Here is a 26,161-nt window from a genome sequence, read left to right on the forward strand (position 1 = left end):
ACAGCTATCCACACAAGTCGCCAACCCCAGATTAAATTCACCCCGAGAAGAAAAAAAGAAAAGAGAAAAAAAAACCCAAATAACAGAACACATTAATGATAACGGTAAGAGCAAGTGCAAAAATCACATATATTTGAATGATACTATCCTCAAACTACAATGTCTCTTATTGCCTTTTTTTTTCTTTGTCGTTTCACTTTTACTCTTTCATATGTGACACAGTTTTTCGTAACAAACTAATAACAATATAAAATAACCAAATTGAGCAACTAATAAGAAGAGGTCGAACCATTCTCACCAAAAGAAAAGTAACTAAATCAAAATCTTTCAGTTGGTTTGCATCAGGAATACTAGCATTATTGAGTATGGAAGGAAGAGCGGCACTGTTCATACGAAATACGGTAGATGAAATGGTGAAAAAATACGTACGAAAAAGCGCGTTTAAACAAAATATAGCACAAATAATCTCCAAAAAAAACTCTCCATAGATGAAAGGTTTCCAAACCACATGGGATACAGAAGCCTCTTCTTTTACTGAGGTCCTATTATTTTGAACTGGTAGCAGAATCTCTTCGTGTTTTTCTGCTACTTCACTATTCGATGAAGCAGTACCATTTTGAAGACGTTCCGTCAACATACTACTTAACCCTCGATAACACTCAGGCATTTCATTATCAATTGATGTACGCAAAATTTTTCCCTTTACCCAAACATCTCTAAGAAATTGAATATACCCAAAGGCTCGCATCGTAAGCTTTGAATCATTCTGGGCAAAAACCAGTAATGCCTCTGCACGAAAGGCGTCTGCAAACATCACTCCCGAAGCTTGACCAGAAAATTGAACTACCAACGTGGGTTCACGTCCTCCGACATTCATAAATGCATACCTTTGGTATTCTGTAAATGGACACGACTTGGCAACTAAAGCTCTTATTATTGTTGTACATGTGAATAGCCTTTGACCAGAAAAAGGAGGACTTCCTGTTAATGCTGGCCGCCATAGTTCCCATTTCTGATCAGTATCTTTCCGGTCCCTATGATACTCTTCCATCAAAGATGTACCATCATCAAAGCAAACTTTGAATACATCAAGTACTGTCTTACCCTCAGGTAGCACTACTGGATCCATAAGTTCCTTGGTAAAACATGAAAAATCACTTAGAGCCGTTCCATAATCTGTTAAAACTTTAGAAAACTCATTTAATGAATCAACAACTGGAAATTTTGAGACGTCAGCTTCACTTGTTTTTGTAGTGAACATAGGAACTACTACTGGATTCCTTTTTGAGCTATTGGGACCTAGGAACACACAGGAAAAAAAAAGATAAAAGAAGAAAGAGGAGAAGTACTCTTTCATCTCAAAGAAAAAAAAAATAAGTCTTCAGCACAAAGGTTCATAATAGAGACAAAGTTCATACGATAAGAAAGAGTGAAATAAGCAGAAAATAAAAAATGGATTGGATAACCCACATATCCCCACCTTTCCTAAAGAGAAAAAATCTCTCTGGTGAGTAATTGATAAAAATTCAGAATACCAAGAGCAAGAAGAAAAAGAATTGTAGGTCGTAAAAACTCAAAAAACGTTTTCATGAATCCAAGGAAGAGTAATCCTTCTTTACCACTACCACCACAAAGTTGCCAACTATCCTCATCCAAGTTCATGAAAAAAACAGAGTAAAGCCCAATCAAAGAAGCGAATAGTCCGAGAACAAGAAGAAAAATAATCGCGCCATATAAGAACCCTTCTATTTGAAGGAAATTCACATTATAAATTAATTCCATTCGAAAGTATTTTACATTTAAACTTGATACCAGGGCCTTCTCAGTGGAGGTCGTTGAATTTAATGTCTCCTCCGTTGTATTAGTTACTCCTCTTACCAAACTAATCTGTTTTAACCGTTCCGTCAACATACTACTTAACCCTCGATAACACTCAGGCATTTCATTATCAATTGATGTACGCAAAATTTTTCCCTTTACCCAAACATCTCTAAGAAATTGAATATACCCAAAGGCTCGCATCGTAAGCTTTGAATCATTCTGGGCAAAAACCAGTAATGCCTCTGCACGAAAGGCGTCTGCAAACATCACTCCCGAAGCTTGACCAGAAAATTGAACTACCAACGTGGGTTCACGTCCTCCGACATTCATAAATGCATACCTTTGGTATTCTGTAAATGGACACGACTTGGCAACTAAAGCTCTTATTATTGTTGTACATGTGAATAGCCTTTGACCAGAAAAAGGAGGACTTCCTGTTAATGCTGGCCGCCATAGTTCCCATTTCTGATCAGTATCTTTCCGGTCCCTATGATACTCTTCCATCAAAGATGTACCATCATCAAAGCAAACTTTGAATACATCAAGTACTGTCTTACCCTCAGGTAGCACTACTGGATCCATAAGTTCCTTGGTAAAACATGAAAAATCACTTAGAGCCGTTCCATAATCTGTTAAAACTTTAGAAAACTCATTTAATGAATCAACAACTGGAAATTTTGAGACGTCAGCTTCACTTGTTTTTGTAGTGAAAACAACTTTACCATCGACTGTATCTATTACGTATGGTATATTCTGAGTAGGAGGGTTCAACATTTTCATAACATTAAAAAAATGTGTTAAAATATTGAATGCAGCATCTCGGCTTACAAAACTAGTAAAACTATGCGTTGGACCATTATTAAGTCGCACAGCAATACCATCAAGAATCATCATTGTTTGTTCTTTTTCAATACCTTTTACGTCTTTAAAACTAATTTGTAATCGTTCTGCCATCATAACAGAAGAAAATAATATATAATTAGTAGTTATATAAAGTCTGCCTATTCGATGAACTCCACTAGCGTAACTACATTGAAAATAATCAATAAGTGGTTCTGATTTAGGAATACTTGGAAATTGTTGCAATACCTCATATTTTTCGGGGGCAGAATCTTGTCCTATAAATTTCTTTGATGTATCCATGGGTGCAGCATTTGATTTTTCCTCATTTTCATTACTCTTATCAGAATTAAACATTGTATCAGGATCACTTTTTGTACCATTATTAGGTGGAGTGGAAGGCAGAATCTCTGTTATAATTGGCTTTATAGGTGCAACCGAATTATTTGAAGAGTTTTCTCTTTCTTCTTTTTCTTCTTCTTCTTCTTCTTCTCTTCCTCCTCCTTCTCCTCTTAAAGTATCCCCTTCAGATGGAGAAGGTAACAAATCAGGTGATTTTGACGGTCTTGGTAAAGGTATAGCTGGAGGTGGAATGCTGGCTTGTACAGGTAATGCAGCTCCTGATAAGACATATCTTGCTCGAACTGTCCATAAAGTTCTTAGTAGTTTGAATATTTGTCCCGTTCCACCTGAAAGAAAACCAGAAAACATAAGTTCCTCTTCCTGCCTAGTTTTTATAACAATTGAGTCAAAAATAAAATTGCTATCTTTATCAACAGACGTTACATCCTCCCACCGTACCATTATAGGATCTCTAAGAAAGGAAGAACCAAAGCAAACTCGAAGCGAAGATGCATAAAGTGTTCCCATACGTGCAAACTTCTTCTTTTTTGTCGTCAAAGCACACTGACGAGACTCCACAAGTTTTTCAGATAATGGAACCTGAGGAAACAAACGATGAAAGACCTGTTCTTCCGGGGTGTATAATGCTGCCGCCGATTTTTCATTTTGAGTGGATGTACGAGATGCAGAAACAGAACCATCCACGGACATTTTTTTTTTCTCCCTCTAGTATTCGCCTAACAAATAGGATAGACTCAAAAGACGAACAAAAAAACAATAGGGAATCAAAAAAAATTTTTTTGAAAGGGTATTTCTCTTCCCAATACAAAGAAAAGAAAAAAAATAATAGACATTTCCATTTATTTTTCTTTTATTTTCAACACACTCACTGTTTGTTTTTTGTTTTCTTTCGTTTTACAGTGATGGGGAATAACACTAGGCTTTTTTCGTAAAAAAAAAAAGAGGGGATAAAACAGAAAAACAACAATTACAAAAAAATCGTTTGGATTACGCCTTTCCTGCCCCAGAAGACGATCCAAAGGCCTCAACACAGCACATGGGATAAGGGGACGGTTCTGGCAAAATCTCCTTGATACTTGTAATGTATTCATTTAAATATTTTTTCTCTTCATCTGTTTTTGTATGAACAGCATAACCGTGAAACATTGGACAACTCCATAAGGCACCGGAAACTGTATTTACAATATGAGTGGCTTTTTCAGGTTTTTCCAACCATAATTCGTACTCGGAATAGTCACCTTCAGTGAATAATGCAGAAACGACTACTCCTGTTACTTGTTCAATTAAATGTGCAATACGCAATGGAGGTATATCTCCTGCAATACCTTTAAGTGTAACATCTGCATTCCTACAAGATAGTCTTCCAAAAAATGATCGTGTTGTACAACGTCCACATAAGTAGTTAAAAATTTGGAACTGAAGTGCGGGTTTCTCAATTGGTCGTATAGTAAAAGAATGGACGAATAGATTATTCGTTTCCATAAAGGGAAGGGGTGCCACAACCATTTTACCCCTATAAGAAACCTTCACCCATTCTTTTTGAAGATGACAATAGTTTTCAGCTTCCCTTTGATTAGGTCCTGACTCAGGAGTCGGGGACCAAGGTTTTGCGTGAACTGATAAACTACCTTTTTCCATTCGTTTTACAGTTTCTGTTGCATTAATGCTCTTTTTAACAGGACTAGATGCCCTAACAATAGGAGTTCCACCGTACCTTCGAAGTCCGCTGTTAAGGAAGGCAGTAGCTTGTAGCATGGCTGGAATACTTACTCTCATCATATCGTAGCCCTGTGCTGCATATCCCCAAGATTGAGATAATCCTGGGGGAGCCAATTGTTCTTGCACTGCCGAAGATGAATATGACCATTTTTCTGGTGCATATAATGGAGCATTTGCATTAGGTTCAAAGGGAGCGGCATCAACTGAGAAAGTATGTTGCGCAGTTGGGTCTCCTTCCTTTAACACCTTAGAAGATTCTGAGCCTTCTCCAGGCATTTCTCCCGAAAAAAAAAACGTTGTTATAATAATTAGTTATTATTGAAAAGAAAAAAAGAAAAGAAAAGAAAAGAAAAGAATTGCAGGAGAAGAGAAAGAAGAAGTATTAGTCTGAGTAGTAATAGTAGTACGAGGAAGAGGAGGAAGGGAAAAGATCCATGGATTGAAAAATGTAAAAGAAAAGAAAAAATAGACGAAAATGTGGTGATTCTCTTTAGTTTAATTGGAACAGTAGATTTGTTTCATTCAACTCCAAATTAGTACAAAATAATATTGTTGTATAATAATAGTAAACAAGGAAGCATTTCCAAACGCATCATCATTAAGGATGAAAAACGCTTCAAATGTAGAAAACTCATTCCATGAAATAAAAGGAAAACAAAAGTAGAAAAAAAAATATTATGAACCTGGCGGCCTCATTACAAGCAACATTTTCCCAAGAAAGAAACCCGCACCTAGCACCCCCTAGAACGATAAATAAAGAGGGTGGAAGAGGCGGGGAAAGGGGGGACCCATAGATAAAGAATAAAAACGAGAACCGAACCTCAGAGCACGTTCCAACCGCACAAACCACCACCGCCCAGCAAAAAAAGAAACCCAAAAGAAAGAGAAAGAAAAAAAAAACCAGGACCCATTTTATACCGAGAACCCCCCCCCCCCCCGCCCCACCTCAAGAGCGTAGATCTTTTCCCTCATTCACTCCTTTATTTTTTTTTCTTCATTTTTGGCGGCCTTCGGCCCGTGGTTGGGTGGAACCCGCATCCGCTTCCGGTTTCGGCCAAACAGGGGGAAGGAAGAGGCGGACTTTGGGGGGCGGGTAATGGGAAAACCGAAAATAACAAAACTTTAAGAAAGCCAAAAAGAAAAAAAGAGCTTTTACGTTATTTATTTTAGATATAACTTTAATTTTCCAGATTCCCCATGGTCGGGATCCGTGGGGATGTAGCTCAGATGGTAGAGCGCCCGCTTAGCATGCGGGAGGTATTGGGATCGATACCCAACTTCTCCATGGTTTTTTTCCCTTTCTTCCTTCCTTCTTGCATTCGTCGCGTCGTATTCCTCCGTGATTTTTCCCAGACTCGGGGAATCAAGCAACGAAACAAAAAAAAGAATAATCTAAACCTTGCTTCCCGCTTTATAAATAACATAAAATAGAAGAAACAAAAGTACTAAAATAATTTTCTGTAAGAACCAATCTTTTCCCTAAGAACATAAATGCTTCCCAATATTTTTTACCCTCTAACATTGTTTTCCTCATAAATAATAGAACTGACGAAATGGAAGTGCTGAAAGCCCTTTTTAACCCGTTCCCCGCTCTCCCCATCGCAACCTCCACCCCTTCGCCACGTCTAATTTTTCGATATTTTCCCTCTAGATATCCCATCCGCTAGATTTTGCTCTGAAGCCTCGCAACCCCACGTAGCGCGCATACCGTGTGAGCGTAAACCTTTTCTATGGCGCCAACTTCCGTTACTAACGCCTGCGAATGCGCGTTCCCTTTGGCAATAATGCGCATTATCGCCTTATTATCAACGCGAATGTCCAATGACCCTGCCAAATGCATTTAAAACACTATAATGCCAGATGAACGGCGCACGCCTCTGCTTGGGAAATCATGCGAGGCGAGTGCTTCCAAGCCGCACCTGCGGCTAAAACCTCCCTTTATCCTTGAACAACGCTCCCAATCCGTACACGGAGGCGTCTGCCGCCAGCGTTGCCGTAGAGGGCAGCTGCTCTGGTGGGTGAACCGGCTTGTTCGCCATTAATGTTTTGGGCCTTTTTGCCCGATGACCCTCGCATTGGGTGATAAATTTGTCAGATCTTGTGGCCGGAATAAACCTCGATTTGAACATGATAAACGCTGACGCACTATTTTTAAGAAGAAATAATAAGGGAAAAGGGATTCACCCCTTACCACCCCCTGTCGCGCACATCATGGGTGAAACTGTGCTCTCCAATTCTTCAACCGTCATCTTTTCCAGTGACGGCGCCTCTTTCAACTTTCTTATTATTTTTTGTATTTGGGAGGCCCTTTGATTTCTATGGTTAAAGTGCGCCCCGATGAAATCTTATTCTTTCGTTTAAAACTTCTGCTCCCCAATAGTAACTCCGCAACCTTGCATGTTATGTATGATTTGGCGTCCCCAAGATTGTACCGTTCCGTGTGGACCACCTATTCCAATATTATCGATCCAAACGTGTATTTTTAACTCTTTGGTTGCCGCTTGCTGTGGCAATACCATTTCCGGATCGCCAGCCAAAACTCTTGCAAGTATATTTAAAAGTTCAGGACTATATCTATAACCCATGAAAAGGCGAGTGAACTCAACTAGTTCTCCCGATTCCGTGCTGCAACGGAAACTTGCCTTTATGCTAACTGGTAAGGCCGCCTGGAAAAATGATGCCTTTAAACCAAATAATGTTGCGGTTTCGTCGTAAGCCACATCCAGGTACCGTGGAACGTTTCCCAAAGGCGCATCAGCCCCGCAATCACCCTTGGCATTCTTTCCATTTGGCCAAGCGATAAATCCCCTTCTCTGTCCGGAGGGTTTGCCCTCTGCCGCCGTAAAGGGACTACCCAACCTGCAGTTGGGTGCGATGAAGCTGTACAAATAACTCTCGCTTCCTTCATACGCTGCGCGTCAGCGTTGTTTATCCGTAAACTGAAATCACATTCCTTCAAATGTGCTTCTGTGTTTTTGCGCAGTGCGCGGCGCCTCGTCCCACACCCTTCTTGCCTTGTTATTCAAACGCTCCCTAACCCATTTGTTGGGCAACGTTCCCACATCAATTCGTTGCAACGGTAATTGTTCTTCTTTTTCTTTTGTGGCCACTCTGGTGCGGTGCGATCGTCGCAGCATATTGTGCCCCCTAAATGGCGCACAAACAACTTGTTTTACAGGTTCTGGTATGGCCCATTTTTCCAAATCCTTTGCATCAATGATGTCGGTTGCACTGGCTTGTTTACGGCTGCGGCCCAATTGCCTAGATATCGCGCCGTGCTTCTTGAGGGGTCCAAGGGGTCTTCTTTTGCCCCTAGCTGTGCTAGGGGTCGTGGGTCGAGATCGTGTTCGACTACTGCTGCCGCGGCGTGTGCCAGCGCCCCTCTCTTTATGGAGCGGGCTGCCGTTCCTTAGGGCCGAAGGATATTTTCCGCGCCCTTCGCGTTTGTTGTCGTTAACTTTTCGCCCCCCTTCATTTCTTTAACGGCTGCTTTTATCAGCCGTGTGTCTTCCCCTCCGATGGCTGCGTACCTCGCTGCCCTTTGCGGATCGATCGTGGATGTTTTTGGGCAAGCCCCCCCATCCAATATTGTGGCATCTGGGTTTTGTGCCTGTGGTACAAAATTTTGTTTTTGGAGCGGAGCTATTTCTCCCCAATCGGCTGGCTGTGACCCGCGCCAGTCGTAAAGCCACTCGATCCCTTTTCTTTGGAAGAGCATCGCTTATCGTATCCAATTCCCATCTCAACATTGGCCGTGCTTGTTTTATGGGATCTGCTGCCGCTGTCTTTTGGAGGTCTGCCAGAAACATTTGTGTGGGAGTTCTCCCTGATGCCAACATGGTGATCATTGTGCGCGTGTATTGAATCGCGCCGTTCTTTGCCAATTGCAGACTTAAGGCAAATAACGGAATGTTTTCTTCCGTCACTTCTAAATTGTGCTGCACTGTGAAATCGATGAATCTTCTTATTATGGACCCCCGTTCTTCCCATGTTGTGCGGGGCCAAATGCGTTTGGCGACACGATTGTCCTCTGAAGCCAGCGCCACAATGTACGGATCTTGGGAAGGTGCGGGTGTTATCGTAACATCCTTTATCGATGTCGTCCGTGGGGAAAGTGTTGATGATGGGAAGATTCTTTGCCGTTGGTGTAGTTGCGTGGCGTGTTTCTGTATATTTCCTGTTATGATGCCTTCTGTCACCTTTCGGATGTGTGATCGGAAGAAAACTACGGTGTTTTGTTGGCGAATCCAATCCTGAATATCTAACTTTCGTTGGTATCCCATCATCCCTTGGCCCCGGTATTCACTGTTTCCGTGGCCGAATATTGTTTTTTTGTTTAAAAGCCTCCCGTTGCAATTGCACCAGGCGCGTGGAGCTGCAATGCCCGATGAGACCGCATCTGAAACAGTATGCCTTGCTGAGTGGTTGTGCCGACTGTTTCTTACAAAACTTCATGGCTGCTTGTGTGGAGGGATCATCTTTTTGCAGAGGCTGAGCAATGGCCTCCTGATATCCTGCATCTTCGCTCCCGGATGATCCTTAACCGTTTGAATAATTCGCAGTTGTGTATAAAGTCGCCTTCCAATTCGCACCTGTTGTGCTAACAACCCTTCGTTGCGAACTTTGTGGACCCATTGTACGAAATTCCCCCATGCTTCGTTATACACCGGAGCAGGGTTTGCTGGCATAGGAAAAATTCCCCAGTATGTGCTCACCAATTGGCCGGGTGAAGTGTCAATCATTAATCGCAAAATACCGCCAAAGGTGCGAATTTGCCCTTCTGGCCGGCAACCGGAAAACGATGCTGGTGGCTTAAGTTCTTTTGTCTCGGAATAAAATTCCTCCTGTGGCCGTTCCTCTTGGCACATCGGTGTCGTCTCCCCGGGCCATTCATTGCGTACTTCCTTTGTAGGTCTATGGGCTGTTGTTGGGTCGATGCTGTGTTTTTCTTCTCATCCCATTTTCTTTGGGGTCTCCTGAGCCAATTGGCGTAATAACTCTCCGTTTTGCTTGTCGCGTTGTTTAAGTTGTTCCCTGGCTGACGCGAGTTGCGCTAACATTTCAGTCTTCTCCGTTTGAAACTATGACCCTTGTTTCCGCAATTCTGCAAGTTGCCTTTTTCCCTTTACCAATTGTTCATGCGCGGTTGGCGTCTCTGACAGTGCTTCCGTTAATCGCCCCTGCTTATCTTGTAGTTGCGCTTGAACGCTTTGATATTGCTGGTGCAGGATGGATTCTCTTTCTTCCAGCACTGCCCATCCTGCACTGAAACGCGCGCGTGCTTCTCCAAATGCCTGGAGAAAATATGTATTCCGTGGCATCGTAAAGTTTATAATGGAGGTACGCAAATCCTCCCAATTCATAGATCTAACTTGATCCAGATCAATGACGAGTATGTCGTTGTCCAAAGTTAGAATACCATCAAAGCGATGCTTAAAATGCTGAGCCGCGGATGGACGAAATGCAAATGAAAAAGCCGTATGGCCATTCTGGCCCGCAAAATCCAGGAACGCTTGGGTACTGGTCATCCATTCCGTTGCGGAATAAGACTGGCGAATAGTACTCAACATTTTTACTTGATTGCAAACTTACTTTTTCAGAAAACTTAAGGTTAGCCAGGCTGTAAAAATGAAAAGAAATAAAATTTTATCTATCCTGAAGTCATTCAATGTTTTTTGCTATCTGATAAACGTAAGGTTCGACCATTCTTTTCGCAACCTTAAAAAAAACGTTGCCGTTTCTTGCTGGCGTTGTTGCCGTAGAGAAAACAAAGAAGGCATTTTTTTGTGGTATCCTATTCTTTTTCCGAAAACAAAGAGGTTGTTGACGTTAATGCTTTTACCCAAACCACAGCCAAGAAACACTTTTCAAAAGTTAACGTTTCCAAGAACATCTAGGCAGATATATTTTAAAACAAAATAGTACTTTTTACCAAACGTGGGATGCGACCATTGGCTTCGCCTCGCAAAAGCAAAAAGGAATAAGACTATTTCGGGTCTTCGGCACCGGGTTCGGTGGGGCAACAACCACCGTAAAGAAAAAAGTGTAAATCTGCAACCCATTTTATTACACCTTTGCCGATTGAATACTTTGCTCTGCCTTTGACCTGCTTATTGCATCGGGTAAAAGGCCAGGATTAAGCAATCCTGTCATCGAAATTCACTCGTTTAGAAAATATTAGTGTCATGTTTAAATAATTTTTAGGCGATCCGAGGTCCCAAGAAAAATCAACCAAGAAAAAATACCAAATACGACGGTCAGAAAAAAAACACCGCCCACAAAAAGGAGTGCCCATTAGCGTTTCTAGCAGGCCACAGGCGGCTGGGGACTCGCGATCGCTCGCTGCCGGGAGATTTTTAAGAAAAAGGCTGGCTTTTTACGATGCGCGTCTAAAAGGGAAGTGCCTCTTTTCCGCTTCATTTTAGGAGTCCCTGGTTTTTCTTCTGCTGTTGGTGTTGCCGCCGTCTGTTTTTGCAAGAAAATATGTAACCAACTCCAGTTGCACTACAAGACGCGCCCCAGGATAACCGGGAAAATGTTTCTCCAGGGCGCCAAATCCTAGCCGTACCCCTTTTAAGAAATAAGCACAAGAAATAGTGATTTTATTTCCCACTACATTCCCATTGCTCCAATATTTGCAATTATTACTATACCGGGCGCGCCCTTAGGATAGAACGCAGCGCCATAACTTTTTCTCTTTCGTTGCCCTGTGGTCGATTAAAAAATCGAAAAGAGCTTTTTTTTTAACCCCCTCGGCCTCTAGAATTCTGGAACCACTTACGCCTTGCCAGGCCATCGGCGGGACCATGTTTTTTTTTTTCATTACGCTGCGCCTTCCCAACGCTTTCGCAAATGCTTTTTGGACCAGTTGTATCGTGAGATTTCGCGTATTCAAATGGGAAACTGTACAAAAATACTTGCTGCAGAGTCTTTCTTTAGGGGAGCTGCGGGTCTTTGATTTCCATTTGGTGGCGTTTCTCCGGGGGAAATGTTATTCTTATTTAGGGTGAGTTGGTATTCTGGAAAACTTGTTCTATGTTCTTGGATTCCCATTTGTCCGAGAAGATTCCCATAAGTTGAATTGTAGACCTTCTATTCGGCAGAAGACCCTTTGGTGAGATTGTTTAGAGCAGAGCCGCCAACCCTAGCAATTTGATATTGCCAAGAGGAATGAATTCACAATTCTGGCTCCTCAACCGTGGGGGTTTCTAAATGGCGCCGTTATTCTCTTCAGTCATGGTTTGGTTTTTGGGGGGCGCTTTTGGTCTCGAAGACAATGAAAAACACCACTCTGGGACCAAGAAAGCTGCCGAATGCCCACGGGGAAATAACGCCTGGATTCCCGATGTTATTGCCTACGCCAAACGCATACTCAAGGGGGAGGAAACACCTCGTCCTTCTCATAGATGGCAAATCGCAGGGAACTGGAACCCCACCAAAGACAACCCAGAACCAACACGAGAAGAAGAAACAGCGCTCGGAAGATTCCGCACAGGAGTCTCGCATCGATATGGGTGGTTGCTGAGAAAAATCCAACCCCATATCCCCCTGGTTGTCGATGGTGCAACCCCCAAGAGGCAAACGACTCAGCCCCACCGAAGCCGCAAGCAACGCAGAGACACCACCCTCTAAGCAAAGCATCCGAGCCAGCAGCATGCACAGAGTGCGGAGCACAATACTCATGCAGGAACGCCGCAGCGCTTCACATGGTTAACGGGCATGGGTTTAAGAAAGCCGATGCGCTTTGGAAACTCAAGTTTCCCCATGCGCCACCTCCGCCGGACATACCGCCTAAGCCACTGCCGCCCAGACCAACATCTCCGGTAAATACGTTACCTCGCCAATCAGCAAATGCAGAGAAAAAACATCCCTTTCCATGCAATTTATGTCACCGAACCTTCCCCCAGAAAAACGGATCAACTCGCCACCTCAGGTGCATGCACAACGCAGAATGCCCTCACACTGAAAGAAAGTGCCCGAGAGCAGATGAACCAACACCAGAGGGATCGGCATTTCCATGTGACAAATGTGAGATGATAGCGCGCCCTAAAACAGGCCCCAAAGCCCACATTGGAGCACGCCATCCTGAGGACCCCAGTAAAGACGTACCCGGCACGCAGTTGATTCCACAGCCAGCATCGCTGCGCCGTGAATTTTGTCTGAGGGATTTCGGCAACATAGGAGTTCTACAGCACCACAAAAGGTATAGACATCCACGTGGAACTCCGATATTGCCGATATCAATACAGTTAACGTTTCCCAGAAATAAGAAACGTCAGCGAGACTCGTCGCTACCGGAACGTGAGGACCACGACAAGGTTCAGTGCGGTGTGTGTAAGAAGTTCTACGCCAACATGCCTTCACTCCCCATTCACTGCAGAAATGTTCACCATGACGAAGGCATGCCTGCCAAAGGGGCAACCAAATCCTCCTGAAGCAAGGGCGAGAACATAAGATACCTTGCGGCCCTGATTTGCCCCACATGCAACAGACAATGCATGAGCAAATCAGGCCTCACACAACACCGCATGTCTCAACACGGGTATCAGCACATTCGCGCGCATACTAGTCAACGCAACGAATGCGAAGAAACTTCCCCAAAACTCTCAGCCAGGAATCCGTACCCCAATTTCATCCTCCACCATCAGACGATATCCCGTTATCACTTGTTATGAGTTTGAATGCGCAATAGCTGACGAAATAGGACGTAATAGTCGTTTACCCCAGTTTTTAATAAGCAACAAAACCAATAGGATTTTATTGATGCCAATAAAATATAAAAAGGGAAACTTGACGACAGGTTCTGGATAAGAAAAGTTGGAGTAGATATTTCTCGTAGACCGTTTTCTCTCGTTTGAGAACGGCTATAAAAGAAATACAAAAGAAAACCCCAAACCAATGAGAAACAAAGCAAGAGAAACAGAAGAATTACAAAGTAAACATTGCGAGCAACCGAAGGCCTACAAAACAAGGCGGCTTCCTTCAATCCACAAGCCCGCAAAGCAAGAGCAGCCGTTTGCAGATGCAATTGGCCGGTGGCCGCGGCAAAGGGGCAAACCGCCAAAGACACGGAGAAAAATAATAATATTTCCGGCGGGGAAGAATTCCACAACACACCCACCAAATAAGACCTTTCCAACGTTCTGCGCGAGCTGGGATCTGGGGCGCCCACAGCCGTACCGATCTTTTAAAGACATTGAGGAACTTGATGCCACCCGCACATTCGCACGAGCCTTTTCAAGCGTTGCTCGCTGGGTTTGGGCTGCATTTGTTTTTGGCCCTGGTTTCGGCAAAGGGCCCCTCCCAACGAAATTTCCCAAGAGATGTGCTTTCCCTTTGTGGCGTTTTTGTCGCGGAAAGGCCTCGGCTGAATGCCGCCAGAACCCCAAAAGAAGCAAAAGCACAAAAGGGCCCCATTTCCGCTATAAGTGTCATTTTTTTTTTTTTTTTTTTGGTGGCGCGTCTTTTTCGACTCTGGCACCGCAGCGGCCCACGAAGCACATCACCGAAGAAGGCGGGCCAGCTTCAAGCAATTCTCTTCGTTTCCGGTTTGGGATCGGCGCGCTCTGATATCGAATTGTGGGTTCCCTCTGCGTCGGCGGAAAAGGGCCCGCTATCCCTATACTTTGCTTATGGGTTTTGGCAAGTAAATGGGGGAATATTTTACGAAATAGGGGAAAATAAAAACGTTTTAAACAATCAGAGTGCCAAATCAGAAAACGAGGTTAAAACAGAATGCAACGACAGGAAAACTGCAGCATTCGCTGCGTTGCGGGGAAACGCCCGCCTCACATACTTGAGTTCTGGGATTTAACCTTAGCCTGCATAAGGCAAAGGGGGGTTGATAAAAGCATAGGCGCTTTAAAGGAGCGCGAGGCGCCCCATACCAGGGCAGGGCCCCCAAACCCACCGCCGGCACCCCCACCGGACCCCACGCAGACCCAATTCCAAAAACAAAGGCTGGTTTAAAGCCATCCCCTTTGCCCTTCTGCGGCTTCTTGGCCTTCGTTTCCGGCGTTTGTTTTGCGCAGGCGCGGGGGGCCGCTAGCTTGCCGGAGGGGGGAAAGCGGCAGGGCCGCCCGGCGCCAAAGGACCAACCGCACCACACAACCGCCAACTTGAAGCAGCACCCCGCCGCCTCCTGTCGCGGCATTGGCGGCTCATCTGTCCTTAATTTCTTTCTGCGGGTGGCCTTTCATGGGCCTTATCGGTTTATTTGGCGCGATCCCAAAGGCTACGAATGGGTTGGATCCATTTTGCTGCCCTTTTGCCCCCAAACGGCGTTTAAATTTCCCACCCGATTGGCCGGAAGAAGCCCCATATAAAAAAAAAAAGGAACACACCTTCGCCCTTCCAGTTTAAGAAGAAGAAGTGGAATAATACAAATTAAGCCTTACGGTTTCATTCCGGTTGCCCGGGCAATTTGGCGCGGTTGTTGCGGCAGGTGTTGTGGTTCTTTGGCCCTGGGTCAAATGGAAATACGCACGCAACCTGTAAGAAAACGGCGTCGGGAAATACTAAAAAAAAGAAGGATGACGTAGTTTATAAAAAGGAGGGTTTGCAGCTAAAATAATAAAACAATCCACATCTAGGAAGAGGGCTTTTCTTTGGCCCCCTTCTTGCGAAGTAGTAACGGCAGAGGAAACGCACATACATATCTTTAAAAGCACAATTCCTTACCCCCATTACTCAATCACAACCTGAAGATTCCTGAGAGCTAAGAGCGAAAGAACATATCAATGGTAAGATTTATATATCAACTCCTTTGTTTGAAAAGAACGGCCTCTGAATAAATAAAAGAAAGAGGCTCTAAAAAAGATATATAATAATTTTATCTGCTTTTTTTCAAAAACCTAGGAAACTAATGGCCGACCTTTACCTGGATTTACATAAAATAATCATTTAAATTGGAAAATGTATTTATTTCTTTTTCTATACACTCTAGAAGTGGCAAGTTTTGAAAGCTTGCCCTACCCACACTCCCCGCCTCGAACGGAAGGAAGGTTAAAACACCTCTCAGCACCTCCATTTCTGCAAATGCTCTGCATTTATTTGGAAAAACTCATCGTGTTAATTTTGATTATAAAACGAGATAGAGCGGAAAGTAAGCATCGGCATAAGAAAGATAGAACATTCCATCAATTTTATTTTTTATTTTATTTTTCTTAGGAAAAGTAAGACGCAGGTTATTATTAGCTATTGCCGCGCATTATATTCGAACCATCCTACCCAAAGAGTTTGGGTGGCCTTTTAGAGCCCATGCGCCGATAATAAACAGCAAAGCAAAAGGGACTCCCCCTTCCCAACGTCCGCGCCAATAGAAGGAGCCTAAGGAAACGGTTTTTAACTCCATACTTCGCAGAAACGTTAATGGATAAAGAAGAACTAATTACTCATACGGTACTCAAACATAAGTGAGATATTAAAACTTTATCATTTTCTCTCGTTTTGCAACAATACCAAGTGGGATTCCGAACCCTGGAGCACGAAGAAATATTATAAGCCACCCGGCGCTTGGTTGGCAGATGCGCCAACCACACCCAACGCTACCTTTACACACATACACGCAAGCGTTGCGAGCAAAAAGAAGATGAACGACACTACTCCAAACCCCAGGGAGCGCCTCCCGTTTATCTTTTTTGCGCGTGGGTCCTGCCGCGTGGTATTTAGCCTTTTTTGGTGGTCCCTGCCCGCGGATCATTTTGGAAACCCCCTACAATCACCACAAGGCAAAAATACTCCTAGCATTACTTTTAACCTAGGAAAAAGGAAGAAACCAGAAAGAGAACAATATTTTCTCTTAACATTACTGCAGCTTAGCCCCAAGAAATAATATCCCACGCTACTTTCCCGAGCGGGCCGCGTACTAATAAATAACAGAACTGACGAAATGGAAGTGCTGAAAGCCCTTTTTAACCCGTTCCCCGCTCTCCCCATCGCAACCTCCACCCCTTCGCCACGTCTAATTTTTCGATATTTTCCCTCTAGATATCCCATCCGCTAGATTTTGCTCTGAAGCCTCGCAACCCCACGTAGCGCGCATACCGTGTGAGCGTAAACCTTTTCTATGGCGCCAACTTCCGTTACTAACGCCTGCGAATGCGCGTTCCCTTTGGCAATAATGCGCATTATCGCCTTATTATCAACGCGAATGTCCAATGACCCTGCCAAATGCATTTAAAACACTATAATGCCAGATGAACGGCGCACGCCTCTGCTTGGGAAATCATGCGAGGCGAGTGCTTCCAAGCCGCACCTGCGGCTAAAACCTCCCCTTTATCCTTGAACAACGCTCCCAATCCGTACACGGAGGCGTCTGCCGCCAGCGTTGCCGTAGAGGGCAGCTGCTCTGGTGGGTGAACCGGCTTGTTCGCCATTAATGTTTTGGGCCTTTTTTGCCCGATGACCCTCGCATTGGGTGATAAATTTGTCAGATCTTGTGGCCGGAATAAACCTCGATTTGAACATGATAAACGCTGACGCACTATTTTTAAGAAGAAATAATAAGGGAAAAGGGATTCACCCCTTACCACCCCCTGTCGCGCACATCATGGGTGAAACTGTGCTCTCCAATTCTTCAACCGTCATCTTTTCCAGTGACGGCGCCTCTTTCAACTTTCTTATTATTTTTTGTATTTGGGAGGCCCTTTGATTTCTATGGTTAAAGTGCGCCCCGATGAAATCTTATTCTTTCGTTTAAAACTTCTGCTCCCCAATAGTAACTCCGCAACCTTGCATGTTATGTATGATTTGGCGTCCCCAAGATTGTACCGTTCCGTGTGGACCACCTATTCCAATATTATCGATCCAAACGTGTATTTTTAACTCTTTGGTTGCCGCTTGCTGTGGCAATACCATTTCCGGATCGCCAGCCAAAACTCTTGCAAGTATATTTAAAAGTTCAGGACTATATCTATAACCCATGAAAAGGCGAGTGAACTCAACTAGTTCTCCCGATTCCGTGCTGCAACGGAAACTTGCCTTTATGCTAACTGGTAAGGCCGCCTGGAAAAATGATGCCTTTAAACCAAATAATGTTGCGGTTTCGTCGTAAGCCACATCCAGGTACCGTGGAACGTTTCCCAAAGGCGCATCAGCCCCGCAATCACCCTTGGCATTCTTTCCATTTGGCCAAGCGATAAATCCCCTTCTCTGTCCGGAGGGTTTGCCCTCTGCCGCCGTAAAAGGGACTACCCAACCTGCAGTTGGGTGCGATGAAGCTGTACAAATAACTCTCGCTTCCTTCATACGCTGCGCGTCAGCGTTGTTTATCCGTAAACTGAAATCACATTCCTTCAAATGTGCTTCTGTGTTTTTGCGCAGTGCGCGGCGCCTCGTCCCACACCCTTCTTGCCTTGTTATTCAAACGCTCCCTAACCCATTTGTTGGGCAACGTTCCCACATCAATTCGTTGCAACGGTAATTGTTCTTCTTTTTCTTTTGTGGCCACTCTGGTGCGGTGCGATCGTCGCAGCATATTGTGCCCCCCAAATGGCGCACAAACAACTTGTTTTACAGGTTCTGGTATGGCCCATTTTTCCAAATCCTTTGCATCAATGATGTCGGTTGCACTGGCTTGTTTACGGCTGCGGCCCAATTGCCTAGATATCGCGCCGTGCTTCTTGAGGGGTCCAAGGGGTCTTCTTGCCCCTAGCTGTGCTAGGGGTCGTGGGTCGAGATCGTGTTCGACTACTGCTGCCGCGGCGTGTGCCAGCGCCCCTCTCTTTATGGAGCGGGCTGCCGTTCCTTAGGGCCGAAGGATATTTTCCGCGCCCTTCGCGTTTGTTGTCGTTAACTTTTCGCCCCCCTTCATTTCTTTAACGGCTGCTTTTATCAGCCGTGCGTCTTCCCATTTTTTTTGGGGACCACATGCGTTTGGCGGTGTGGCGGGCCTCCGGCGCCAACCCCTTGACGTACGGATCTTGAAACGGCACGGGCAACATCGCAATTGCATTGGCGGGGCCCCGCGCCGGGTTATTTTTCATGCTGTGAACGGCGCGTTGTGCGGGTTGTGGTTGCACGTTCTGCTTCTGCAACCCTTCTCTGATAATATTTTTCGCGATTATATTAACATTTGATCGGAAAAAGATCACGTTATTTGGCGGGCGCCCGCTGCTATTGTAGGCGCGCCTTTCTTTGGCGCCCCATTTCCCCTGGCCCAGGTATTCATTCTTTCCGGGGCCAAATACTTTTCTTTGGCTTAAAAGATTCTTGTTGCAATGAAACATGGCAGGTGGAGCTGGAATGCCCAGGACGGCCAGGTTTGTAACGGCGTGCCTTTTTGGGTGGTGGTGCCAAATTTTTTTTCCGTGACTTCAGAGCTTTCTGTATGAATAAGCCACCCCTTGCTTGCAGCTAGAAGGGTGCCTCTCGAACATCCTGCATTTTCATCCCCAAGAAAATCCTTAACTGTTTCTATTGCCCACATCTGTGGATATAGCCATCGGCCCATTTGGACGCGTTCTGTCGAAATCCCTTCGTTTTTAATTCTACGTTCCCATTGCAGGAAAATTTTCCAAGCGTCGTTGTGAGCTGGGCCGGGATTTGCTGGAATGGAAAAAAACTTCCCGGTATGCGCTTATCAATTTGTTAGATTATGTTTCCATAAAGTAATCTATCACCCCCTCAAAAATGCAGATTTGCTTCTTTGGTGCGGCGCCCTCGGTGCAACAGAGCTTTCCAATTTCTTGTGTTCCTCCAAAACCCAAATTGCGCCGCTTCTCGTTCACCACTGATGCCGTGTCTCCTTGCCATGTCTTGTGCGTAAGATCCGCCATTTTTATCGGTATATAAACTTCATTTCCCTGGGCTCTCTCCGTGGCGTTTTTTTTTTTTTTTTGGAGGGGGGCGTTTCTTCCACTGTTGTTTCAATAACTCCTCAATCTGAAGTACTTTTTGATGTAATAATTCAAACGCTTTTATCATCTGTCTCTGCAGTTCACCCATTTTTAATTTCGCATTATTGGATTATTGGTGTGTTTGAGCCGTCTGGTTTCGCACCTCTTGGAACTGTATGTTGGCGTTTTGCTGAACCCTGAAATTCCCGTCCCCAAACCCTTCCCAACCAAACCGGCAGTAGTGGTGTAAATATGATTCTTTTTCCTCCAATACAGCCCATTGCGCACCGAATCTTGCACGTGCTTCTTCGAAGGCCTGGGGGAACCCAGTATCCCACGGCATGGCAAACCCGGCGGTGGGGCCGCGAGGCCTTCCAATTCATGGTTTTGTTTTGCCCCATTCTTACCATGAGTGTGCCATTTTCCACTGCAAGTACACCATCTGCATGGTAACTTAAATGCATGGTGTTCGGTGGAGCAATTTCAAATGAAAGTGTCGTGGGCCCATTCTGGCGCACAAAGTCTGTAAATGACTGAGCGTTTGTTATTCATTCTATTCTTGAATAAGCCGAAGGGGTCGTATTTAAAATTTTACTTGCTTGTAAACTTACTTTCAAAACTTACTGATCGTTAGAGTGTCATAATAAAAGAAATAATTTTCTAAGCGTTTACCCCATTGCAAGAAATCGCATGCATAGGCAAAACAAAAAGCCCGACCATTCTTTCAGGAAGGTTTCTCGAAAAATATATATATATATATATAAAATAAAAATACTACCGGCGCCCAAGTCAATACAAACGGAACTCGGTGTTCCCGAAGCGTTTTGCCCAATTGGTTTGATGGGGGCCCCCGTTGGCGATGCTGAAAATCAAGCTTCCCTTGCCCCAGCCAACGCCCGGGAAGAGGAACAGAAAGGGTTTCCGCGCGCCTGCGGCCCCCCGCCAAAGCAAGAGAGGCGGACCGGAAACCCGAATCACGACACAAACGGAGAAAAAGGAAACCAGCCAAAATAAAAAATAAAAAAAAACGCTTCGTGTTGGTCCTGGCTTTTGGCTTCTATGGGGTGGGGCGGCTGGGCGTGTCCGGGGGCGGGGGTTTTGCGGGTCGATTTTTTGGTGCCGGGTATCTGCCGGAAACTCCCTTACGCTTGCGCCGGGAACGGCGCAACCCAAAGGCAAAAAAAATTCCCAAGGAAAAAGGGGATGACAGGAGTGAAAAGTAAAAATCTTACGGGGTGCCAGACAAATCTTTTCCACATTTTTTTTTCAAGCCCGCTTTTTCCAAAGGCTGCCCTTTGACGCGGCCGATGGGCATTCGATTTTGGATGGCGCACTCCGCTTCTTCGCTGGGACGGTTTCCCCTCCCTTAAAGTTTAATAAGGCGGTGCCGCCACCGCGGATTGAAGAAAAAAAAAAAAACCGTTATTCATATCTAACAAACCCAGGGTGGATTGCGTGGCGCTTGGGATTCCCGCAATTTATGCAAACCACTAAGAAACACAGACCGGATAACACCCTGCGTCCCGCAGGTTGTGTTTGCGCCGGTGGCGTTCCCTCCTTTCAAGCAGTCTTCAGGTTGATCAATTTGGAGACGAATGGATGGACACCTTTGGATTAGGAAGCGGTGCGAAGTTAGGGCCGTTTTCTTTACCCGCTTAGGGCGGTGCGTCGGGGAAATCGTTGCTGGAAGTTCCCATTTAGGAACCCCTTTGCCCCAAGAGTGCCCGAAATTATCCTGGGCGGGATCTCTTATTCGCGGAGGTATTTTCCAAAATGGCCGCTGACCCAGGGGAATGCGTGATAGGCGCAAAACCCTCGGAGCACCGCGCATTGAGGCTTAACGCGCAGCCAAGTTTTTGTGGGGACAAATCGCGTGGGTACTTTTTTACTTTGTGGGAAAGGGCGCTTTTGCAAAAGAAAAAAAAGGCGCCCTTGTAACTCCAGGCGCTTGGCTTTTGCTTTCTTTTTCGCGTTTTGCGGTTGCAATCTTGCCAAAGCCTTTCTTGTAGATTTCGTGATGCGGCGATGCCGATTGTGGTGTTGACCGAGCGCCAGATTTATTGTTTTATTGGCCCCCTGAGGCGCCTGAATCCGAGACGGCGCCCCAAAAAATCCGTTTTTGACCGCGCCGCAGCCGCAAACCCGCCATAAGAGAACCCCCCCCCTCATGCATTTGCGGTTCGTTATTTCTCTGGAATGGGGCAACCCCCGTTGCGTGTGTGTGTGTTTTTGGGGCGGTGTGTTGATTTTTTTTGCTCCTTGCAACCTTTGGGGGAAGGCGCTGCTGGCAACAGGATGTTGTGCTGCCGAATGGGCTTTTAAATTCTGGGTTCTGCGGTGTTGTTGCGGGGTTTCCGGCGGGCGAGGGGCGTGCCGCGGAATTTTATCCCCCAAAGCGCAACACATCCCCTAAAGCCATTTTTATTGATAATAAGAACCTCTGCGGAATTCCTGCGCGAGGGTATTCTTCACAGCTCCCCGTTCGACCCGGGTAATCTTTATCTTTGCCTCTGGGGTTGTCTCTTTTGGGGGTTTTCGCCGCCGACGGCAAACGGAGAGAGGGCGAAATAATATGGGTTTACGCCTTTCGCAACAATCCAATCGTACCAACCAGGGACTTCTACACGAAATCTTCTTGGTTTCGTTTATTCTTTCCAAGTGGGTTATGGGCTTGCGTTTTTGCTAGAATTTACAGATTTGAGATCGGCAAGGGGGCGACGGAAAATCTTGCATAAATAAGGGGTTTTCTGAAAAGCAAACTCCTTTTCCAGAGCGGGTTCAACGAACAATTTCACCGTATACCTCTTATAGTGAAAAGAAGAGTATTTTCCTTTACAAGACCAGTCAGCACCAATCTAATACGAGGGATGTCCCTGCGAAAGACCCGTAGGAATTTGCAACAGGATATGCTATTATCAGTTTCTCCTCCAAACTATGGCGTCCGCTACCCAAAGTGATGTCGGATGCTTCAAGCTTAAGCTGCAAAGGATATTCCAGAAAACAAAAAGAAGAGCTCGGTATAGAACTCTAGCTAATTAATCGGAAAATGTTTTTTTGTTATTTATTTTATTTTTGCTGGATAAATTAAACCATTTTCTTTCAATAGATTTCTCTTATTTTTCCCTCTGCTTGTGGAAAAACTTCCCGGCCGGGAATTGAACCCGGGTCACCCGCGTGACAGGCGGGTATACTAACCACTATACTACCGAGAACTCGGAACACAAAAATAAGTAAATAACTTATCATAAATATGAATTAAAAAAATTTTTTTGATTTCTTTAATCTTTTTTATTGTGTTTTAATCTATTTTATTAAATGACCACAAATGGCAAACGTGGCCGAGTGGTTAAGGCGCCTGCCTGCTAAGCAGGTGTGATCTCACGCGTAGGTTCGAACCCTACCGTTTGCGATGTTTTCCCAATCTTATTGATGCTTATGAGATTTTGGATTCCAATCTGCGAGGAATTCTTTCTATAATTAAAAATGATAAATAAATTTTTTCTCACATCCTCATCCTGTCGCGTGGGGATGTAGCTCAGATGGTAGAGCGCCCGCTTAGCATGCGGGAGGTATTGGGATCGATACCCAACTTCTCCATGGTTTTTCCTTTCATTCCTTCCATTTTCTTTGTATTGCCTTCGGCGTTTCCGAAACGGCCTAGAAATGAATATAAATATCTTTTTTTGTTTTTATCGTCATTTACAAAAAATAAAAAATATATACGTACTTGTAGTGGTTTAACGAAAAAAATTTTTTTTCACTTTTTACATTTGAATTAGGTAAAAAGGAAGAGAAAAAGTATTTGTTTTATTTTTTTGTTTTTTCTAAAAACTTGAATATTATTCCTCCCTTGTTTGAACGCCACTTTGAAAATGTAAGGGCGTCAGAGTTATTTTATAGTTTCTTTGCTCTCTTTTGCATTCTTGTTATATTTCTTTACGTTTTTTTTTTTTTCTTTGTTTTTTTTTTTTTTTTTTTTTTTTTTTTTTGATAGCTTGCGAAAAGAATGATCGAGCCTTGCGCTGATATATTTTTCTGTTATTATCCCCTCTTCTCTAAAGTCTGCCAAAAGTAAGTTTCCGGAAAAAAGTAGGTTTACAAGCAAGTATAATGCCAACTACAACCCGTTAGTCGTTTACAGAAGTGGAGTGGCAAATTAGCACGCAGGCGTTAACGGCATTTGCGCACCATAAAGGTAAAACGGCCTCTTTCCTTGACTATTGTCCAGCAGATTCTCCGCAAACAATTTATCACGCTGAAGTTGAGTTATTCCTTTAAAATGACACCCTAATGGTTCGGGTAAACGACCATAACGTCATGCCATGGGCGTTTCTTGGTCCCTCCCTGGTGCGCTCTAATATGCCGCTCAACCCAGTCTTTCTACAAGCATTTGGAGAAGCACGTGCACGTTTCAGTGCCGAATGGAAAGCATTAGCAGCAGCACGTTCAAGTTTAACCTATGAGTATCGAAATGCATTAAAACAATTACAGGATGACTCCTTTCGGGCACAGCAGCACGCAAGCAATCAGGTCCAGGAATTACAAGACCAAATAGCACATCTTCACCGGGCAGCCATGATCAAAAAAACACAAAAGGAAGAAATGCAAGCGTATTTGAAACATACCCAGACGCAGTTGGCCGAAACACAAGGGCAGCTTGTGGCAGCATTACAAAGACTCTCGCAGCAAGAGAATGAAAGGGTGGAATTGCGGGCACAAGGGTCCCAGTTTCAAACGGAGAAGGCTGAAATGTTAGTGCAACTTACATCGGCAAGGGAACGGCTAAGGCAAAGAGAAAATCGATTTGCCGAATTATTGCGCCAATTAGGGCACGAGACACAAACACTGGGAAAAGAAGAAACACGCGGCATTGACCCACAAGCCGTTCATACACCTACAAAGGAAGCACGAAAAGAATGGCCTGAGTGGACGACACCGATGGGTTACGAGGAAAGCCCAAAAGAGGTTTTCCGGGGAACGCAGGAACAAAGCCAACCGGCTTGGACCGAATATGTACGGCCAGAAGAGCGCATCAGAACATTTGAAGGAATGATGGATTATTTACTGCAGACTTCACTAACCCAATTGCTGGCGGCATACCGGGAAATTTTTCCTATGCAGCAAATCCTGGGCCAGCCTATAATGATGCATGGAATAATTTTTTGCAATGGGCCAACACCATTCGTAATGAAGGAATGTCGAATCAACAGGTACGCCTCGGAAGCCAGTTATGCACCCAACTCAGGGTTATTCAAACAGCAAAGGATTTTCCAGGAGTGAAGATGCAGGATATCAGGAGGCCATTGCTCAGCCTCTGCAAAAAGATGATCCCTCCACACAAGCAGCCATGAAGTTTTGTAAGAAACAGTCGGCACAACCACTCAGCAAGGCATACTGTTTCAGATGCGGTCTCATCGGGCATTGCAGCTCCACGCGCCTGGTGCAATTGCAACGGGAGGCTTTTAAACAAAAAAACAATATTCGGCCACGGAAACAGTGAATACCGGGGCCAAGGGATGATGGGATACCAACGAAAGTTAGATATTCAGGATTGGATTCGCCAACAAAACACCGTAGTTTTCTTCCGATCACACATCCGAAAGGTGACAGAAGGCATCATAACAGGAAATATACAGAAACACGCCACGCAACTACACCAACGGCAAAGAATCTTCCCATCATCAACACTTTCCCCACGGACGACATCGATAAAGGATGTTACGATAACACCCGCACCTTCCCAAGATCCGTACATTGTGGCGCTGGCTTCAGAGGACAATCGTGTCGCCAAACGCATTTGGCCCCGCACAACATGGGAAGAACGGGGGTCCATAATAAGAAGATTCATCGATTTCACAGTGCAGCACAATTTAGAAGTGACGGAAGAAAACATTCCGTTATTTGCCTTAAGTCTGCAATTGGCAAAGAACGGCGCGATTCAATACACGCGCACAATGATCACCATGTTGGCATCAGGGAGAACTCCCACACAAATGTTTCTGGCAGACCTCCAAAAGACAGCGGCAGCAGATCCCATAAAACAAGCACGGCCAATGTTGAGATGGGAATTGGATACGATAAGCGATGCTCTTCCAAAGAAAAGGGATCGAGTGGCTTTACGACTGGCGCGGGTCACAGCCAGCCGATTGGGGAGAAATAGCTCCGCTCCAAAAACAAAATTTTTTACCACAGGCACAAAACCCAGATGCCACAATATTGGATGGGGGGGCTTGCCCAAAAACATCCGCGATCGATCCGCAAAGGGCAGCGAGGTACGCAGCCATCGGAGGGGAAGACACACGGCTGATAAAAGCAGCCGTTAAAGAAATGAAGGGGGGCGAAAAGTTAACGACAACAAACGCGAAGGGCGCGGAAAATATCCTTCGGCCCTAAGGAACGGCAGCCCGCTCCATAAAGAGAGGGGCGCTGGCACACGCCGCGGCAGCAGTAGTCGAACACGATCTCGACCCACGACCCCTGCAGCACAGCTAGGGGCAAAAGAAGACCCCTTGGACCCCTCAAGAAGCACGGCGCGATATCTAGGCAATTGGGCCGCAGCCGTAAACAAGCCAGTGCAACCG

At 44.9% G+C, this 26,161-nt stretch overlaps 10 protein-coding genes across 12 annotated transcripts; 1 reads left to right on the forward strand and 9 right to left on the reverse strand.

The window, feature by feature from the left end:
• Positions 1–199: 199 nt before the first annotated feature.
• LSM04_003222 (VASt domain) lies at positions 200–1,261 on the reverse strand (the record flags this gene model as incomplete). The annotated part of the gene is made up of 1 exon (XM_067337705.1): positions 200–1,261. One exon carries the CDS (start codon positions 1,259–1,261, stop codon positions 200–202), a length of 1,062 nt encoding a protein of 353 aa, XP_067192855.1.
• A 224-nt stretch (positions 1,262–1,485) lies between these two features.
• On the reverse strand, positions 1,486–3,714 carry LSM04_001408 (VASt domain; the record flags this gene model as incomplete). Its single annotated transcript, XM_067337706.1, has 1 exon — positions 1,486–3,714. One exon carries the CDS (start codon positions 3,712–3,714, stop codon positions 1,486–1,488), a length of 2,229 nt encoding a protein of 742 aa, XP_067192823.1.
• Positions 3,715–4,011: 297 nt separating this feature from the next.
• Positions 4,012–5,019, reverse strand: LSM04_003389 (uncharacterized protein; the record flags this gene model as incomplete). Its single annotated transcript, XM_067337707.1, has 1 exon — positions 4,012–5,019. One exon carries the CDS (start codon positions 5,017–5,019, stop codon positions 4,012–4,014), a length of 1,008 nt encoding a protein of 335 aa, XP_067192863.1.
• A 1,572-nt stretch (positions 5,020–6,591) lies between these two features.
• On the reverse strand, positions 6,592–6,872 carry LSM04_005128 (uncharacterized protein; the record flags this gene model as incomplete). Its single annotated transcript, XM_067337708.1, has 2 exons — positions 6,592–6,648; positions 6,714–6,872. The coding sequence occupies 2 exons, from the start codon at positions 6,870–6,872 to the stop codon at positions 6,592–6,594; spliced, it is 216 nt and encodes a 71-aa protein (XP_067192893.1).
• A 228-nt stretch (positions 6,873–7,100) lies between these two features.
• Positions 7,101–7,651, reverse strand: LSM04_006470 (uncharacterized protein; the record flags this gene model as incomplete). The annotated part of the gene is made up of 2 exons (XM_067337709.1): positions 7,101–7,556; positions 7,595–7,651. The coding sequence occupies 2 exons, from the start codon at positions 7,649–7,651 to the stop codon at positions 7,101–7,103; spliced, it is 513 nt and encodes a 170-aa protein (XP_067192917.1).
• Positions 7,652–7,688: 37 nt separating this feature from the next.
• LSM04_005091 (uncharacterized protein) lies at positions 7,689–9,029 on the reverse strand (the record flags this gene model as incomplete). The annotated part of the gene is made up of 2 exons (XM_067337710.1): positions 7,689–8,126; positions 8,274–9,029. 2 exons carry the CDS (start codon positions 9,027–9,029, stop codon positions 7,689–7,691), a joined length of 1,194 nt encoding a protein of 397 aa, XP_067192892.1.
• A 16-nt stretch (positions 9,030–9,045) lies between these two features.
• On the reverse strand, positions 9,046–10,313 carry LSM04_007774 (uncharacterized protein; the record flags this gene model as incomplete). Of its 3 annotated transcripts, none has more annotated exons than XM_067337711.1 (2): positions 9,046–9,268; positions 9,826–10,313. In XM_067337711.1, 2 exons carry the CDS (start codon positions 10,311–10,313, stop codon positions 9,046–9,048), a joined length of 711 nt encoding a protein of 236 aa, XP_067192943.1. The 3 variants fall into 3 exon arrangements, with proteins under 3 accessions (XP_067192943.1, XP_067192944.1, XP_067192945.1); XM_067337712.1 differs by lacking the exon at positions 9,826–10,313 and adding an exon at positions 9,288–9,611 and having other exon boundaries at positions 9,046–9,249; XM_067337713.1 differs by lacking the exon at positions 9,046–9,268 and having other exon boundaries at positions 9,825–10,313.
• Positions 10,314–13,951: 3,638 nt separating this feature from the next.
• LSM04_002696 (uncharacterized protein) lies at positions 13,952–15,068 on the forward strand (the record flags this gene model as incomplete). The annotated part of the gene is made up of 2 exons (XM_067337716.1): positions 13,952–14,543; positions 14,620–15,068. The coding sequence occupies 2 exons, from the start codon at positions 13,952–13,954 to the stop codon at positions 15,066–15,068; spliced, it is 1,041 nt and encodes a 346-aa protein (XP_067192843.1).
• A 1,097-nt stretch (positions 15,069–16,165) lies between these two features.
• Positions 16,166–16,444, reverse strand: LSM04_001611 (uncharacterized protein; the record flags this gene model as incomplete). The annotated part of the gene is made up of 1 exon (XM_067337717.1): positions 16,166–16,444. The coding sequence occupies one exon, from the start codon at positions 16,442–16,444 to the stop codon at positions 16,166–16,168; it is 279 nt and encodes a 92-aa protein (XP_067192827.1).
• A 4,568-nt stretch (positions 16,445–21,012) lies between these two features.
• On the reverse strand, positions 21,013–21,986 carry LSM04_003370 (uncharacterized protein; the record flags this gene model as incomplete). The annotated part of the gene is made up of 2 exons (XM_067337718.1): positions 21,013–21,394; positions 21,847–21,986. The coding sequence occupies 2 exons, from the start codon at positions 21,984–21,986 to the stop codon at positions 21,013–21,015; spliced, it is 522 nt and encodes a 173-aa protein (XP_067192862.1).
• Positions 21,987–26,161: the final 4,175 nt, after the last annotated feature.

This window comes from Trypanosoma melophagium (assembly GCF_022059095.1).
Source record: "Trypanosoma melophagium isolate St. Kilda chromosome Unknown ctg19segment0, whole genome shotgun sequence".
In the NCBI taxonomy this organism is placed as follows: Eukaryota; Euglenozoa; class Kinetoplastea; order Trypanosomatida; family Trypanosomatidae; genus Trypanosoma; species Trypanosoma melophagium.